Source organism: Pinus tabuliformis, chromosome 1_2, assembly GCF_031772625.1.
Source record: "Pinus tabuliformis cultivar Carrire ecotype Pingquan chromosome 1_2, CPIR1, whole genome shotgun sequence".
Taxonomy (NCBI): Eukaryota; Viridiplantae; Streptophyta; class Pinopsida; order Pinales; family Pinaceae; genus Pinus; species Pinus tabuliformis.
The window spans coordinates 564,571,911-564,589,221 of NC_142298.1; the positions used below are offsets into that span (position 1 = coordinate 564,571,911).

Consider the following 17,311-nt stretch of genomic DNA (forward strand, 5'->3'; position numbering starts at 1 on the left):
ATCCTCTCACTCTTTGAGAGGAAAACCCGCACGAAATTCTTCTTATAGGGATTCCAATGGATGAATACCAAGACCATGACCCTTGACCTATTTAGCCACTTCAAGACCAAGACACCAATCCTCCTCTGTCACTGTTGAGATCATCATCTTTGCTGCACCATTGAGGCCATCACTACTGCACCACCGAAATCTTCATTACTGCTGCAACACCATTACTGCACCTTCACCAAGGTCTTCATCAACGAGATCTCCATATTGAGATATGTATATATATGAATGAGAGCTGCACCTAGATCCACTGAGATCATGACTGTCTCACCATAGTTGTACCTTCACCGAGATCATAACCTTGTGACTATGTCTCCATCAAGATCGAGACCATAACTATGCTAGGATCATGACTGTACCTTGAAGTATGTTGAGATAGAGTGTGTCACTATGAGATCTTTTCATCATAATTATGCTGAGACTGTGTGTGCTACTGTGGGATCTTTGAGATCATCTTCATCACCGAGACTATGACTGTATTTTCTTCCTGCACTGAGATCTTCACTGAGACTGTGACTGTGTTCTCCTTGCACCGAGATCTTCCTTGTCACAACTATGCCGAGATTGTCCCTCTGTGGTACCCATCCGAAAGTGTCTCACTGTTTTTGCCATCCGAAATTTTAGAGGTGTATATGCGAAGATCTCAGACCTGTACCCATCCAAAAATCACAGAGAATCTGAGTTTTGCTCCTCCTCTTTTGCACAGACCCTAGTGGGGTATATATAGTAGTTTGTCCTCCATATTTGAGCCGATAGGATAGAGTGAACCGATGTGTCTCATTATGACTGCTTTGTGAAAATTCCTAGACTAAAGGAACCCTTGTTGCAGCAAATCTGAATCTACTTCACTTGATTTTTAATCATCAAGCTATTCTTTTGAATACTGAAACAAATTACTTCTGCAACCTACACTAATTAAATATTTGATCTCATGAAACAGAAAACAAAGCAAAGCACAAGATACATAGGACACAATTATTTTTAGACACAATAGTCCCCAGAAAAACCCAATGCGGGAAAATCGGTGCAACAGTTCTGAGGGTTTATTATTATGCAGGAGAAATATCAGAATACAAATCTAGGATGCTCGTCTAGCAATCCGAGAAAAATACTGGTAGAAAATCTGAGTGAGTTTTACCTCACTTCACCCGGCAGAATTCCGGCTGATCCGGTACAAGACTGGCTAACCCTGGCTAATTTTTGCGCCGGCCCCGTGTTAGCCTTTCAGGGTTTGCGTCAGCCCTGCGTCACGTCTTCTGCCCTCTGCATTAGCTATCCCAACTGTTCCAACCGTTCTTGACAGTTTTCATTGTTCCAACAGTTCTGGCTTCTGCGTGACAGGCATCGTTTTTGCGCTGCACTGGCCCTTCTGGCTCTGCATCAAGGTTGGGTAGGCCCAGACTGGCCTAGCGTCAGCTCTTCTGGCTATTGCGTTGCTTCTGTGCAAGCTCTCTCCGTCTCTCTGTTAGTATTCTCCGGAAAGTCCTCCTTCTAGATTCTCACTGCCCCTTTGCTGCCGAATGATCACTTAGTTCGAATTTTTCAGCTTCCTAGGCCCAGAAATCGAACTCTAGATCAATTCTATGTGTGTGTGTGTGTGTTTCCAAATGAACCCCAAGCCTCCATTTTATACTTTTCCTGTTGAGTCTTCAACAACCGAATTAAGTCTCTAATCAACGACTAAGATTAAAACATGACTTGATCTGCCTTCTATATCATTTTCACCCATATTTTGATTAATACCCATTAATATTTTAATTTCCCTAAGTTTAGACTTAGGAACTCCATTAAAAAGATTAATTATTTTAATAAAACAGAATCCGGGTGGAATTTCACCAAAGGATTTCTGGGTTCTTTAAAACTCACGTGCCTTAGCCTCTTCACCAATTTTCAGGGCTAGAGCACTTTTGATGCTACCAAAAATAACATGCTTTTAATTCGATTTTGCAGGTCAACATGACGAAGAGGGTTGTGCTTATCATTTGGAGGGCTTCTTGACATTGTTTATGACTCAAATACATTTGATACATGCCCAAGAAGGGTTCTTCCTACATGACATTGACTCTTTGACCTTTAAAGATAAATCCTAAGGCTCTCAATGGGAGCCATCTATACATAAAAATTCTTGCTCATGAAACCCATGAAGCAAGCATAATAATAAATTCATTTTCTTATTTACAAAAATCATAATTACAATGTCATTATGAAGACCGAACCTAGTTACACTTCAACATTAAAAACTTATATAGAATGGGCAGAACATAATTGTTTTTCATCTACAGTATCACAAATATTCAATATTTGAATTCTAAGATAATAGTGTGGTCCACAACTATGATCTAATGTACAAATATTCTAGTCTAGCGCTCAGCAATTCATTTTCTGTTTGAAATTTGAATATAATTTCTCCATGTAGGTTGCATGATTTGGAAAGGCAAGAATAGAATTAGTTAGAATGTGTGCCTGCAGTTGACATTCATACTTCCCTCATAGATATTAACACAAAGTAATGCTAGGAAATGTACTCAACACAATGATCCCATGTATTAAGTGTTGGTGGTTTTATCTATTATGTTGCATGAGGTTTACCTTGCATTTTGTGACAAATATTTACAGAGGATCTTGATGGATGAGTGATCAGATCCATGAGTACTATTATAGATGTCCACATTCTCCCTAGCACTTCCCTTATGGCTTGTTTTGACCACTGTCTTAGCCATGGGTGTGTGGTGTTAGGAGAGTGGCTCCTTGCATAGACAACTGTAAGATGCCCCTGGAGCTTAGCAGGATTACCGGTTATGCTGTTTTCAACCTTGTGGTAATATTCTGAGTGTATATCTTGTTCATGATGGAGATGGCACTTTACATGCTTGTATTCTTATGTTGTCTAGTGATCACATGCCCAGGTGACCTGGTATGATCAAACATTGTTGGTGGTGCATGATGCCTAGGTGGAGTTCCCTGCCATTTTTCTTGCATTGTGCCTATACTTTGTGAAAGTTCAAGAATCCCACCTAAATCATCTACTGCAACAACTGAATAAACTTCTCCTATCTGTTAATTACCGAAACAAATTATCTACTGCTTCCTACACCAAATATCGAAGCTAATGCAACTGCAGCCTTCACTTAATTAATTAATTTTCCCAAAACAAGAACAAAACAATAGAGAAAAAATCACACAAGTGACAATATTTTTTTGGACAAATGTGCTCGGAAAAACCCAATGCAGGAAAACTAATGCAGCAACTCCGAGGATTTTATATTATTAAGCATTAGTTTTTGAATACAACTCTGGATGCCCTTCCAGCAATCCAATTATAGAAACTTGCAGAAAAACTTAGTGAGATTACCTCACTCTAATCAGACATTCTTGACTGTTCCGGCAGCTGAACCAACTGTCCCCAGCTATCTTTGCGCTGGCCCTGCGTCAGCTCAATTGGGAAACGTCTTGCCTTCTAGAGCAGTTTCTAGCCCTCCCAACTCAGAACTGTGAGTTCCTCTGCAAAACTCGGACTTCTGCTCTGGATGACTGCGCTGTCTCTGCGTGAGCCCTTCTGGCTCAGCGTCAAGCTCTACGTGGGCCCTTCTAGCCCAACGTCAACCCTTCTAGTGTCTCTCTGCCTCTCTCTGTTGCGTATCCTGGGTCCTGGAGAAGATACTCCAACCCAACTATCCCTGCCCCTCATTGTACAAGCTCACTATAGTTATTCTCCCCGCAGCTACTCTGCGTCAGAAAATCAAACTTCTGAATTCACTCTGTTTGTTCTCCAAGTGCCCATCAAGCTTCCTCTTATAATCCTCTCGTTGATCAATCAACGACCCAAATTAGATCCTAATCAATGGCTAGGATCATATTGACTTGATCTCCTCCTTCTTCTAGAAGTTTCACCCATAGTTTATATTAATACCCTTTAATTATTTTACTTTCCTAAGTTTAGACTTAGGGCCCCATTAAAAATAATTAATTATTTTAATAAAACTGTCTCTAGGTGGAATTTCCCAAAACGATTTTTGGGTATTGGAGAAAGCATGTGTCTAAGCCTCCTTGCAAAATTTGAGACTTAAAGCACATCCGATGCTACCAGAAATTAACACTCCCTCTTAGCAAGGAATGTGCTCTAGCAATGCCTCCCATTGAAGCATCATCCTGACTTCATAACATCGTCCTCTGCGCTGCTGATGTTTGACATGTTGTCCACCAACTATTGCGCTGCTGTTGTAACTGTACTGTTGTTGACACTGCCACTATCAACACTGCATATGTACTACAACTCCCTCTCAAGTGCTGCATCTGTGTTGTTGCTAGCACTGCGACTGCCAACTGCCACTGCACTACAAACTGTTGTTGCTACTCCATCAGGAATGCAAAAACATCCCAAATTACTGAACTAACTGTTTTCAGTATGATACCACATGAATGTTGAAGCTTGACTGCTGCTAGTCTCTGCGCTGACCCTCTAAATCTACTGTGTTGCTGCTGACCTCTGCTCTGTGCCATCTGCATTGCTGCCAACTCTGCTCTGCGTTGTTCAGTCTCTAGTGCTCCTAGCCACTGCAACTATCTCCCCGACACTCCTCGGCACCATCCGACACTAGTCCATCCTGCTACTTCTGATTTGGGCTCCCGTAGCAAGGAATTGATCCGAGAGGTGGGCTCCTCAAGGATCCTGCTTATCTGTAGCTCTTTCGAACTACAACTCCAAATCAACCCACCTCCCTCCTAGAGATGCGGCTGCCATCTCTGCGAAATAGAAATGTCGAATAGCCTCCTCTCTCCTCTGCGCAACCATGGATTGGCCTACGCACTTCCTTCTGGAGCTTGTAGATTTGCCCCTCTATTGTTGCTCAACTCGTGAGAATTAGAATTCCTTGGCTAGGAATTCTCTGAGGAAGAAATTCCCTCAACCGTGCTCCTTCCTTCTCTTCTGACATCTTTCTGCCCAGCAAAACGACTTGCAGAAATCCCAACAACTTATCCTCACGCTGAGGCTTCAACGCTGCTCCCTCTACCTCAACAAACTTTCAAACTGGGAGTCCTTCCTCTAAATCTACTCACTCAGAGAGAGACTACCTTGAAAATAAGCCCTTTTGGCACCCTAGTTGTACTCAAGAATCTGCATAATAATAAAATCCTCAGAACTGTTGCACCGGTTTTCCCGCATTGGGTTTTTCTGAGGACGATTGTCCAAAAATAACAGTGCCCCTTGTGTGTTTGTCTTAGTATTTCAGTTGTTGATCTGTATATGAGTTAAGGCTACATTTGTGTTTATTTCAGTATTTATATTTATAAATAACTTGTTAATGTAATAAACAAGTAGGAGAAATAAACCAGATAATGTAGTAGGGATTTCTAACGAGTTAGACTTAAAAATTTCAACAACGGCAAGGATAGGCAGGAGAGCATACACCTGGGTTGAGTACAGTGACTAGTACCTGCATTTCTGCAGAGGGAGGACACGCTGATGCTTCTCGATGGATGGAACAACACGATCATGAGGAAGAGTTGGTTGAACCTCCCACCACCAGTGGTAGAACAAGTGGAGAGGTGCGGCAGACACTTAGGGACATAGAGGGGTTTGTTGGAGCTCTTAGAGCCGAGAAGAGGTAGCGTAGACAACCAGATAGATACCAAGCATTGGTAGCTCAAGTTGGAGAACCCTCTAGCTTTTAGGAAGTTGTTCAACACCAAGTACGGGTGGATGCCATGGTGGAAGAGTACAACTCCATCATGACGAATGATGTCTGGGAAGTAGTACCTAGACCAGAAAATAGATCAGTTGTAGGATCACGATGGATCTACAAGATCAAGTATGCTGCAGACGACAGCATAGAGAAGTACAAGGCAAGGTTCGTAGCAAAGGGGTATGCTCAGAAAGAAGGGATAGATTATGAAGAGACCTTTGCCCCAGTTGCTCGTTACACCTCTATTAGAAATTTAGATCTATTACATCCCTAGCAGCTCAAATGGGATGGGAGGTTCACCAAATGGATGTCAAGACAACATTCTTGAACGGAGTGATAGAAGAAGAGGTGTATATAGAATAGCCCGAAGGCTTAGAAACTCATGAGAAGAAGTCTCATGTTTGTAGGTTAAATAAATCCCTGTACGAGCTCAAGAAGGCACCTAAAGCATGGTATGGTCGAATTGATAGATACTTGCAGCAGTTGGGATTTGTTAAGAGTGATGCTGATCCCAATCTCTACTATTTACTGGTAGAGAATGAGCCACTTATTCTGGTACTATATGTAGATAATCTGTTCCTAACTGGATCATCTAGGCTCATCTAGGACTGCAAGAAGAATCTTGAAGTCGAATTTGACATGAAGGACTTGGGATTGATGCATTATTTTTTGGGGTTGGAAGTTTGGTAGAAGAATGGGGAGATCTTCCTTGGACGAGGAAGGTATGCTACAGAGATTCTGAAGAGATTCAGAATGCAAGAATGCCGACCCATGGCTACTCCCATGATCACCAACTGGAAGAAAATAGATGCATCAGAGGATAAAGTAGATCCCACCTTATATAGACAGCTCATTGAGTCGCTTATGTATCTGGTCAACGCTAGGCCAAACATTTGTTTTGTTGTCAACACTCTTAGTCAGTTCATGGTGGAACCAAAAAGGGTGCATTGGGAAACAACAAGACACATACTTAGGTATGTACGTGGAACAGTCGAATATGGGTTTAAGTACTTTAGAGGGGATGATATCAACTTGAATGTGTTCACCGATGTAAATTGGGCAGGGAATTTAGTAGGCCGAAAAAGTACCTTAGGGTACTGCTTCAGTGTTGGATCAGGAATGATATATTGGTGCAGCAAGAAGCAGAAATCGGTAGCACTGAGTTTAGTAGAAGCAAAAAATTGCTTGTGAGCCTATTCAGAAAAAGGATGGAGGCAACCAAGGTTTACTGTGATAATCAGAGTTGCATCAAACTCTCTCAGAATCTAGTATTTCATGATCGGTCGAAACATATAGATATCTGTTGTCACTTTATCAGAGACTGTGTTCAGCGTGGGGCAGTACAACTATAGTATGTTCCCACAGGAGAGTAGGTGGTTGATATACTCACAAAGGCTCTCAGAAGAGCTAAGTTTATTCAGTTTAGAGCAGTTGGGTATGGTTGAAAATCTGTTTCAGTAGCAATAGCAGGTTGTAGTGCAGGGACAGTTGGCAGTGGTAGTGCCAACAACAGCATAGATGCAACAATTTAGAGGGAGTTGTAGTACAGATGTAGCATTGGTAGTGGCAGTGTCAAAGGCAACAGTACAGTAGCAGCAACAGCGCAGTAGTTGGTGGACAGCATGTCATAAATCAACAGCGCAAAGGATGATGCTTCAGAGTCAGAGCAGTATGCAGTAGCAGCGTATTGCTAGAGCACATTACTCGCTAAGAGGGAGTGTTGATTTGGGGTAGCATCAGATCTGCTCCAAGCCTCAAATTTTGCAGGGAGGCTTGGGAACATGTATTCCAAAGAACCCAGAAAGAATTTTGGGAAATTCCACCCGTAAGTGATTCTATTAAGATAATTAATATTTTTAATGGGGTTCTTAAGTCTAAACTTGGGAAAATTAAAATATTAATGAGTATTAATCTAATCAGGGGTGAAACTTCTAGAAAAAGCCACGGATCAAGCCAAAACGATCTAAGCCTTTGATTATGATTTAATCTAGGCCATTGGTTGTCCAATAGGAAGATATAAGAAGGGACTTGAGGATCATTTGGAAAATACACTAGGCAGATACTCAGTTGCCCAAGTGAAATCGATTTTCTCATTGGGAAGTTCGGTAAGAGAAAATCGATTCAAAGGGAGATTTGCAGGTGTAGGAGAGACAGAAAGTGTTCAACATCAGTAAGGGAGACAGGGACAAAGACGCAGAGCAGTAGAAGGGATAGCGCTGGGCATATTGACGCTTGGAGTGGCAGCGCTGGCTTGAGTGACGTAGGCATTGCGTAGGCCAGAGAAAGTGAGGCTGGGCAAGCCAGAGAGACGCAGAGGGTGGAGCAACCTCTCTCTCGGGTCAGATACTTGTTCAGGAACGTCTGTAATTTTTTCTTAGAAATATTGCTGAGTGCAATTTATACATGATGATTTTTGCTGAAGAATAATAAAATCCTCATCTGTTGCACCGGTTTTCCTGCATTGGGTTTTTTCGGGGACAATTGTCCAAAAATAACTGTCATTGTGTTTGTATATGTGCTAGCATTTTACTTACATTTACTTTCTGCAATGTTTTAATTGTGAAGGTTGCAGTAGAATATGTTTTGATATTTGCCATAAGAATACAGTAGATAACTTATTTCTAAAGTAATAAGTAGAATAAATAATATTAATCACTGCAGTAGGATTTCTATTTTAGAAATTTTCACAGTTAGATGGAGCTTCCAACTACGTCATCTCGAAGGCAAGAATGTCCTTCCTTCTAGATGAATATGGTCTGAAAACCTATATTGATGCAGTGGTGGCAGTTCCTCAGGATGCAGATTAGTTGAAAGAGTACAGAAAGGAGATGGCACAGGCAAAGCGGCTGATACTAGACATAGTTTGGGATCATATAGTCTCGCATATAGTTGGCAAAGATACTGCCAAGTAGATGTGGGATGCTCTCGCCACGTTATATCAAGATACTTCCAAGCAGCGAAAGATGTACCTTGAGGAGAAGTTGAGGCTCATCCGGATGCAAAAAGGGGAGGGCATAAATCCCATCCTCACCAGGATTCAGGAGGTACGAGACCAATTGTCAGTTGTTGGGGTAGCGTCTCAACCTACAAAGCTAGTGAAATTGACACTCAACAGTGTCTCCGAGGACTGGCAGGTCTTTGTCCAAAGCATATTGGGCAGAGACAAGTTACCAAAGTGGGACAGGATGTGGGCTGACTTGCAGTAGGAGGAATTGAGGTGAGTTCTTCTAAAGAGCTCCATTAGTGGCAACAACAGCGGATAGAAGCAGGTGAAGGAGGAGGAGAATGTGGCCCTCACATCAAAGGGTCCCAGTCAGGGACAGGGGGAGCAGAGAAAGAAGAAGAAGGACCTGTCAAAGGTCAAGTGCTTCAGGTGTGGTGAGCTTGGTCACTACAGTACCCAGTGTCCTCTCAGGAAGAAGGAAAAGGAGGAGAAGCAGAACCAACAGGCAACTTCAACAGAGATCGATAGGTTGTTTTGCAGGTTGGAGGAAGACTTCGCCATGTTTGCGGATATACCTCCAGGAGTCAGGTGGGGAGATTTGGTGTTGTAGCCCCAGATTGCTACAAATGGGCAAGATCCTTCAGGAGTCCACCCCCTGGATCATCACCTGGCTACGGGGGCCCACAGTATTTAGTAGTAGGATGGATTAGTGACAGTTGATGTAGTCAGATGCCAGAGTGACAGTTGTAGAGACTAGTAGCAGTCAGATGTTGGGGAGCGCAGTGCAGAGTTAGTAGCAGTGCAAATTATTCAATGATAGTGCAGATGCTAGCAGCAGTCAGAGACTCGGGTGACAGATGCTATACTGATCAAAGTTGATTTAGTATTTTGGATGCTTTTCAGTTGTAGATGTTGTAGTTTTAGCAACAACAAATGAGAGGGAGTTACAATGTAGATGTAGTGTTGGTAGTGTCAGCAACAACATAGATGCAACATATATCAAAGTTGTGTAGTGGTTGTTGGGTAGTAGTAGCTAGACATCAGCAGCGTGACAGGAGATGATGCAGAGACAGGGTGTGCAGCACTAGAACACATTCCTCGCTAAGAGGGAGTGCTCGTTTTTGTAGCATCAGGTGTGTTCTAGCTTTGAATTTTTGCGGAGAGGCTAGAATACATGAGATATCCAAAACCAAAAAATTGTTTCTGGAAATTCTGCCTAGAAATGACTTAATTAGATTATTAACTTGTTTTTAAATATTTCCTAAGTCTAAACTGAGGGAATATGGTTAATTAATCAGTATTAATTAATTCAAGGCGAGAATCATCTAGAAACTCACACAGATTGATCCAAAGATGATCTTAGCCATCGATTATGTTTTAATCTTGGCCGTTGGTGCTCCAACAAAGGATTATAAGAGGAGGTCGATGTGGTGATGGAGAAAACACTTGAGCAGTTCGATTTCTTGGCAGATCGATTTCCTGAGTAGCAACAGTCAGTTGTCGGAGAGAGAGTTAGAGATCGAAGCAGTGAGAGAGGGGCAGAGACAGTGAGGCCAGAGGAAGAATTCCAGATCCAACGAGTGCATTTACAGAGAGGCAGAAGAACCATAGAGAGGTTGACGTTGGGGAAGCGCAACAGTTTCTAGAGGCAAGATCGATTTTCTAAGAGGGAGAGACGTTTTCAATTCCAGTCAGCAGAAGGCATAATGACTTCATCAGAGGCTAGTCTGAAGCTAGATGTCCAGAGGGCTACGCAGAGCATCGTAGTCGGTCAGAGGGTCGAATTTCTGAAGGCAAGTCGTGCCGGGAGTGCTGTGGGGTGAGGGAAATTCCTCACTAGATTTTTGCCAGTGTTTTTCTCTTTAGGATCGCCAGATTTTGGCATCTTGCTTTACTTAAAATTTCTCACTGTTGCATAATAATAAAACCCTCAGCTGCTGCACCGGTTTTGCCAAGTTGGGTTTTTCTGGGGACTTTTGTCCAAAAATAATTGTGTTATTTTTATGTGTGTTCTAGCATTTCTCAGTTTCCAGCGCATTATTTTTCCGCAGTTTTATTTGTGAAAGTTGTAGTGTATTTATTTCGATATTTGTCATAGCAGATAAATTGTTAATTAATTAACAATTAGGAGAAATAATATCAGTTGTTGCAATAGGATTCTTGTTTTTGGAATTTTAGCAATCAAGACTTTCTTAGGAACCCTATTTTTAACTTCAGAGGGAGCTGATCTTTGAGTTCGTGGTAATAGACTATTACTCATAGCTAATATACTGAAATATAAGAGTGGCAGAAGGAGCTTCCTGTATTACCACAACAAGATTTGTAATAGTCTAAGAGGGAGCACCCAGTTTGGGTGTCTTAAAGTATCTGTGATCTAGTGAAGGGAGCAAATCAGTTTGTGGTTGAGATTAAATATGTTGTTTGACGTTTGTTGAAGTACCAGCATGGTACAAGTTGGTCATGGATGTTTTGAGAAGCACAGCTGCAGATTTTTTGCAGAGAGTTCACAGAAAGAATTCATCAAGATGTTGCTTCAGTTTGGACTTTATTATAATTTATTGGATGAGCATGAAGCAGTCATCTGTAGCAGGTAGAGTATATTGCAATATTGGCAGGTTGACAAGTAGTGTGATTACTTACAAGATTATCTTGATCAAGTGCTAGTGATGACCATGATGACAAGTCAAAGCACATTGGGGATCAAAAATCATTTCATTTGAGAAATGGTGCTGAAGGGAACTGTGAAGCTCCATTACATCTCCATTGATGAGCTGATAATTTATTTACTTACGATGCCTCTTTCTAAAGGGAAGTTTGTGTATTTCTAGTACAAGCTAGGGCTTGTGGAAATTGTCTCTCTCATTGAAGGAGAACTGATGAGACACCATTATGAATGGACATTCTCCCTGTGTCTTCACCACCTTGGTTGGAGAATGGTTCAATATTCTCCCTATATCATTATGACCTCGGTTGGAGAAGTTCTCCTTGTGTCATTATGACCTTGGTTGGAGAATGGTTTGAAAGATTAGATAGCATCATGGACTGACATTCTCCTTGTATCTTTATGACCTTGGTTGAAGGATGGTCTGGCAGACTGACATGCTTCCTATATTACTATGACCTTGGTTGGAGAGTGATCTAGTGGAAGACATTCTCCTTGTGTCACTTTGACCCTGGTTTGAAGAATGGTCCGGTAAAGGATATTCTCCTTGTGTCAGTTAGACCTTGGTTGGAGAATAGTCCTAGAGGCCACTCAGATCTCTTTCTAGAGTGAGCTTGTTTATCATTAATGAGGCATTTCGCCCTAGTACAGTCCTGTAGCAGACCATTTCTGAGGTGAAGTGTGAGCTCCCTGTGATGGAGAAAGAGGCTCTAGTTCAGACCTGAAGGAGACCTTGACCAAGAGTATTTTGTTGACAGCTTGTGGATGTTCTGATTTCTGAAGGGTTAACTTGGCACTTGTTGGACTATCACCTTGGTCAGTTTGTCTATGACTTTGATATCTCTTGTTGAATTGATTCTCTATGGAAAGATTTGCTGGGTTTTTACCCCCAAGTGGGTTTTCCCAGGGAAAACATTGTGTTGGTTCTGTGCATTGTAATCACTACTTTTTCTTATTCTTGCATGGTTGAATTTCTGAAGTATAATTGCTTGATGAGGAAGTTGTGAATGCTAAAAGAAGACATATAATCATCAGAAGTAATTATCAGTGTTCAGAAATAAGTGCTAGTCTATAATGCATTTGAAAAATCAACACCTCTGTACTTTTTACAGTTCTATTGGCCAACTATGATCACTGGTGGACATTATTATTTAAATCAAATTAAATTTATGTCTCTACACGTCATTACATTATTTTAGCGTAATAACGGATCTTCGTACAAAAGTGTTGCGAATGAAACATGTTTGTGTAATCCTACTTGCAATTTAAAGGCCGGTGATTGAATCTGAATACCGATCCTAATATAGCTTCACCAGCTACTTCTTTCAAACATGATATTCCTTGATTTTTTATTCTAATTTAGCTTTTTATATATAAATATTTTATACTGCAGTCTCCATCTATGGCCACCTTCAGAGTGTCCAAAAATATGATATAAATTTATTGCATATTTGAGTCGTTTTATTAGCCTAAAAGGATAGATCTAATCTATCTACATAAACATTTGTGCAGGAGACTGCTGTATTGTGAATCCGGCAAGGATATTGATAAAATCAACGGTTGCTGTAAGTATGAGGATATGATCTTGTCAGATGGAACATTGCCTTGTTCTGGTAGCAAGTCAAATTACTCTTCCAACAATTGCCTACTTAGTGATTCAGATCAATGTGGGGAGTGTGATACTGAAAAGAATGCCCTAGAAGATGCCATCATTTCTGCACCCCCCTTTCAAATAGTCAATGACTCCAAGGAAACAATGGATGGAGGATATTTGGAAGAAGTGGGGAGAGAGACAGATTGCTCATATACTTGTCCACTCTCAACGGAGGGTGAATGCAGCATGCGAAGCCATGGTGTTAAATACCCCCAAACTGACGAACAGTTAATGTATATCAATGAAAAGGAAGCCTGCCATATGTGTTATGTATCACATGCCAGCCCTTTGTCATTTCCAGAAGATTCTATGTTGAACAAGAAAATAGGAGGCATACTGGATAAAGAGCTGCCTACAAATGGATTTTTCGCAGGCGCGAGATTGGCTGAGTCAACTTCTAGTGAAGCTTTGCCAAGATATCTGGCTCAAGATCCAAAAGATGTTTCGGTAGTTGAACATCCAAAAGTAAGCATATACAAACCTGAATTAGAGCCAGAACAAAAGAACAGCAGGACTAGTTTTAGGGTTCATTTCCTAAACAAATTGTCACATATTGATATCATAATTGAGGGCCCTGATCAGGACATGCTTCTTACTGATATCACCTCAATGTTTATAGAAATGGGAATTAGGTCTGTATTCAAGACTCTAGGAATAAGATGTCTTATATCTAAGCATGTGATATCCCTTCTCTATTTTAGGTCATTGAAGTATAGCAGGTTAATTACCAAGTGCAAGATATTTAATAATTACATATTTGTGAATGATCATTGCGTCCATGTGAGGAAGGGGTTTAACTTTGGAATGTTGCTTTTGAAACTCTGTTCTAAATTATGAAAGTTACCTTATCCTGCAACCTGAACCACTTACATTTTTGCTGCAGTGTACAGAGAGGCAGAATTTCCACATAAGAAGAGTCTATCGAAGATGTTTTCTGTGTCATCGATTCTAAGAATCGTGCTCCCTTGGACCCTACTGTCTGGCATACTGTAATGGAAAGAATGTTGGAGAGGATTATTGCACACACTAGGGGCAACATAATAGTCCCTTGGCAGGCATTTGTAATTTGGCACGTTTAATTTCATCGGTTACACTATATTTAAAAATGTTATATTTCTTTGACGACAAAATGCGGGAATTAAACTGAAAACTGATTTTAGAACGAAATCATGTATAATATTCTTCTAGGATGCTACTTCTTGCTGCAGGGTTGTTTTTGTTTCTGTAATTATACAAGTCCCTTAATATGCAAAGCTGTACAGATGGGTTGGCATCCCTGCCAAACAAGTTGCAGATTGCATCAAATTTTCCAGAACTTGTTTGGGTAAAAAGAAATTTAGCGTCCCTGAAGTGATGAGTATGTCTCCAATAGAGAACCATTAGAATAATAGGCCCAATTACCTGAGACGTGACAATAAGAAAGCATTAATGGGTGAAACACCCAGCTAGTGATGGAAAACGCATCATTAACACCTTTCTAGCACTTGTTTCCGGTTTCTTAAAAAGTAATGCATTTTGAATGACCCATGTTAAATGTGGCCGTTTCAGGGAAAATTCTGTTTTCCTCAAATTTCAACATATGTAGGCCGTCGATGCACCAAAACGTTGAAAAAACACACACACACAACGCATGGGCAGTTTAGCAGGGGAATAATAACATTTTTTATTTTTATTTCAACATATGTAGGCCGTCGATGCACCAAAACTTTGGAAAAATACACACACAACGCATGGGCAGTTTAGCAGGGGAATAATAATATTTTTATTTTTAACGGTAAAGATGGATTTATTGGCCTCGGACAGACTGGAAAATTCTCACTTGGTTGGCGCCTAACTTTCTCGCCCTCCTCTCTTGTTAGTCGAGCAAGAAATTACCTCTCTTGTTAGTCTATGCTTTGAGCCTAATCAATACAATGAAGCATGTCATTTTGGGAAATGGAACACAGGTGGTGAGTGAGTTAACAATCCATTTCGACCACTTGGTCTACTCTTACTTGACCACTATGATGTTTAGTATAATGTTTAATAATATGTTAAACACTGTGATGTTTATATTGAAAGACCAGAGTGATGACCGCTATAAGGAGGAATCTAAACTCACTCATTAGTTATAGATTTAGTTGATGAAAAAGGTTAATTTAGTGATTACAGTGTAATTTACATAGACATTATGTTGGTAGCCTTGGCAATATTTCTTCTATTAACTCATTCAGATATTCACAACCAGTGAAGATAATATCGGCGATATATCGCTCAATATCGGAAATATCGCGATATTTTCGGCGAGCCGAAATATCGCGATATTTCCGAGATATCGGAAATATTTCGTGATATATATCTCGGAAAAATATCGCGAGACGATATAAAATATCGCCGGCCGTGTTTTGTCGCGGCTAGAAAAATGAAAAATCGTTTTTTTTTCTTCATTTTTGTTTCTGAGTGTTGGAGAAGGAAGGGGAAGAGTTTTGTGGTGGTTGTCAAGGAGGGTTTGAGGATCAAACAACGATTATCACTACCAACTAAGATTTTTTTGTGGATCAAAGATTGAAGAATAGTGAGACAAACTTCATTTCTTCCATTAATAGTTATGTTCTTAAAAACCCCTATGCTAATGACTTTTTCATAGATTTAGGGTTATGCTTGCTTGCCTCTTTGCCTACCAATATTTTGTTTCTTTGTTTTTTTCCATTTGCTATGATTTTCATGCCCATGAGCCACTGCAAGGGTTTTCTCCATATTTGGACAGCAAGCTTCATTTTTTTTCAACTTTCTTATGCACCCTCTTATTGCCATTTTTCATTCACATTGCAAAATGCAAATAATGTAGTAATTTTTTTTAAATGAGGTGGTTATTACTTATTATTTTTTGTGTTGGGGGGTTTAATGCCAATTTTTTGTTTTTTTTTATGCCCTAGGTTTGAATTAGTTCACTACAAATGTCAAATATGCCAAAAGCCTTGGACCCATTTTGGGAGTATGGGGAGGCTGTTGGTGGGGCAAATCAAGCATATATATCATGCAAATTGTGTGGGACCAAGATGTCAGGAGGGGTTACACGATTGAAATACCATCTGGCTAGACTCTCTGCACATGATGCAGATGTAATGCCTTGTATGGTTTCTAGTGCAGAGGTTATACAAAAAGCTCTTGAAGCAATTGTTGAACAAGACAGAAAGAAAGCTGCTAGGGAGAGGCCAATGGTCTCAGATAGATAGCTGCTACTTTTATTTGTTTTGCAACTTTTGCTACATATAAGTTTATAACTCATGATGATGAAATAATTTTAAAGTTTTATATATGTAATGTTATTTTGTTTGAGTCTTTGATTGGACAATTATCAGGGATTAGCAGGATATGTGATGTTATTTTGTTTGAGTCTTTGATTGGACAATTATCAGGGATCAGCAGGATTTGGTATCGCCTTTGAAGTTTGATGTATCATTTCTATTTGACATCATATATATCAGTGCCTTCTTCATATTTATGGGCCAATGTGTTTAGTTCATGTTGTTATTGCTTTATATGTTTGGAAATCTGAAAAAAATGAATATATTATGCATTTTTTATGCTTGCCGATACTTGCCGATATTTCCGATAAGATATTTTTTGGACCCTCGCCGATATTTTGCCGATACCGATATTTTCAACACTGTTCACAACTATTATTATTAATGCGACTTAACCAGATTGTATTGTTTTGTTTTTTGTTTTTGAAATATGGAAAAAAGGAAGGAAGGAAGGAAATTATTTTAACTTCCACGAGGCTAAAGGTAGCCTATGGGACAGAGTGCTGCTTTATCTGCTTGATGTATTCGGCCCTTTTTCTGTGAAGCTTCAAAATAAATGCTCCCAGCTTCTCGACAAATTCTTCGCTAAATAGATTATCCCAAGAGCTAGCTGCCAGCATATCTACATAACTTTCTCTGTTGTCTTTGAAGATTTCACATTCTAAAATGAAATGTTCTTTTGTTTCCACTTTTCTAGAAGAACAAAAAATGCATACTCTTTCCTCCCACATTTCCTTTGGCCTTTTCCAGCGCCCTGTTTCACAACAGAGTTGATGAGAATTAGTCCTTAATTGAGGACTAAGAATTTTGACTCTCCAAGAGATATTGGTCTCTATGTATGCTTTTGGTTGATGACTATTATGTAAAGTAAGTCACTTTTCTTCTAAATGTCCATATTCAAAATTGGAATATATTGATGATGAAGAAGGTTCCTAACCATGATTGCTCAAGTTGTTGGTCATCAAAAAATGAAGATTCAAACTTAGAGGAAGAAGTTGAAGGTGAGGTAGATCTTGAAGGAGATATAATGAG

At 40.2% G+C, this 17,311-nt stretch overlaps 1 protein-coding gene across 5 annotated transcripts in view; it reads left to right on the top strand.

Annotated features, from left to right (window-relative positions):
- LOC149206857 (uncharacterized) overlaps positions 1–14,455 on the top strand; it is a 76,509-nt gene extending 62,054 nt beyond the window's left edge. For 4 of the 5 annotated variants that reach the window (XM_089395609.1, XM_089395606.1, XM_089395607.1 and 1 more), the window contains 2 exons: positions 12,851–13,457; positions 13,876–14,455. In XM_089395609.1, coding sequence (XP_089251735.1) covers positions 12,851–13,457; positions 13,876–13,944 — 676 coding nt within the window. In that variant the 3' untranslated portion in view covers positions 13,945–14,455. The remainder of the gene's footprint in view (positions 1–12,850; positions 13,458–13,875) is intronic. The other variant, XM_089395605.1, reaches the window with a different exon arrangement.
- The last annotated feature ends 2,856 nt before the right edge of the window (positions 14,456–17,311 follow it).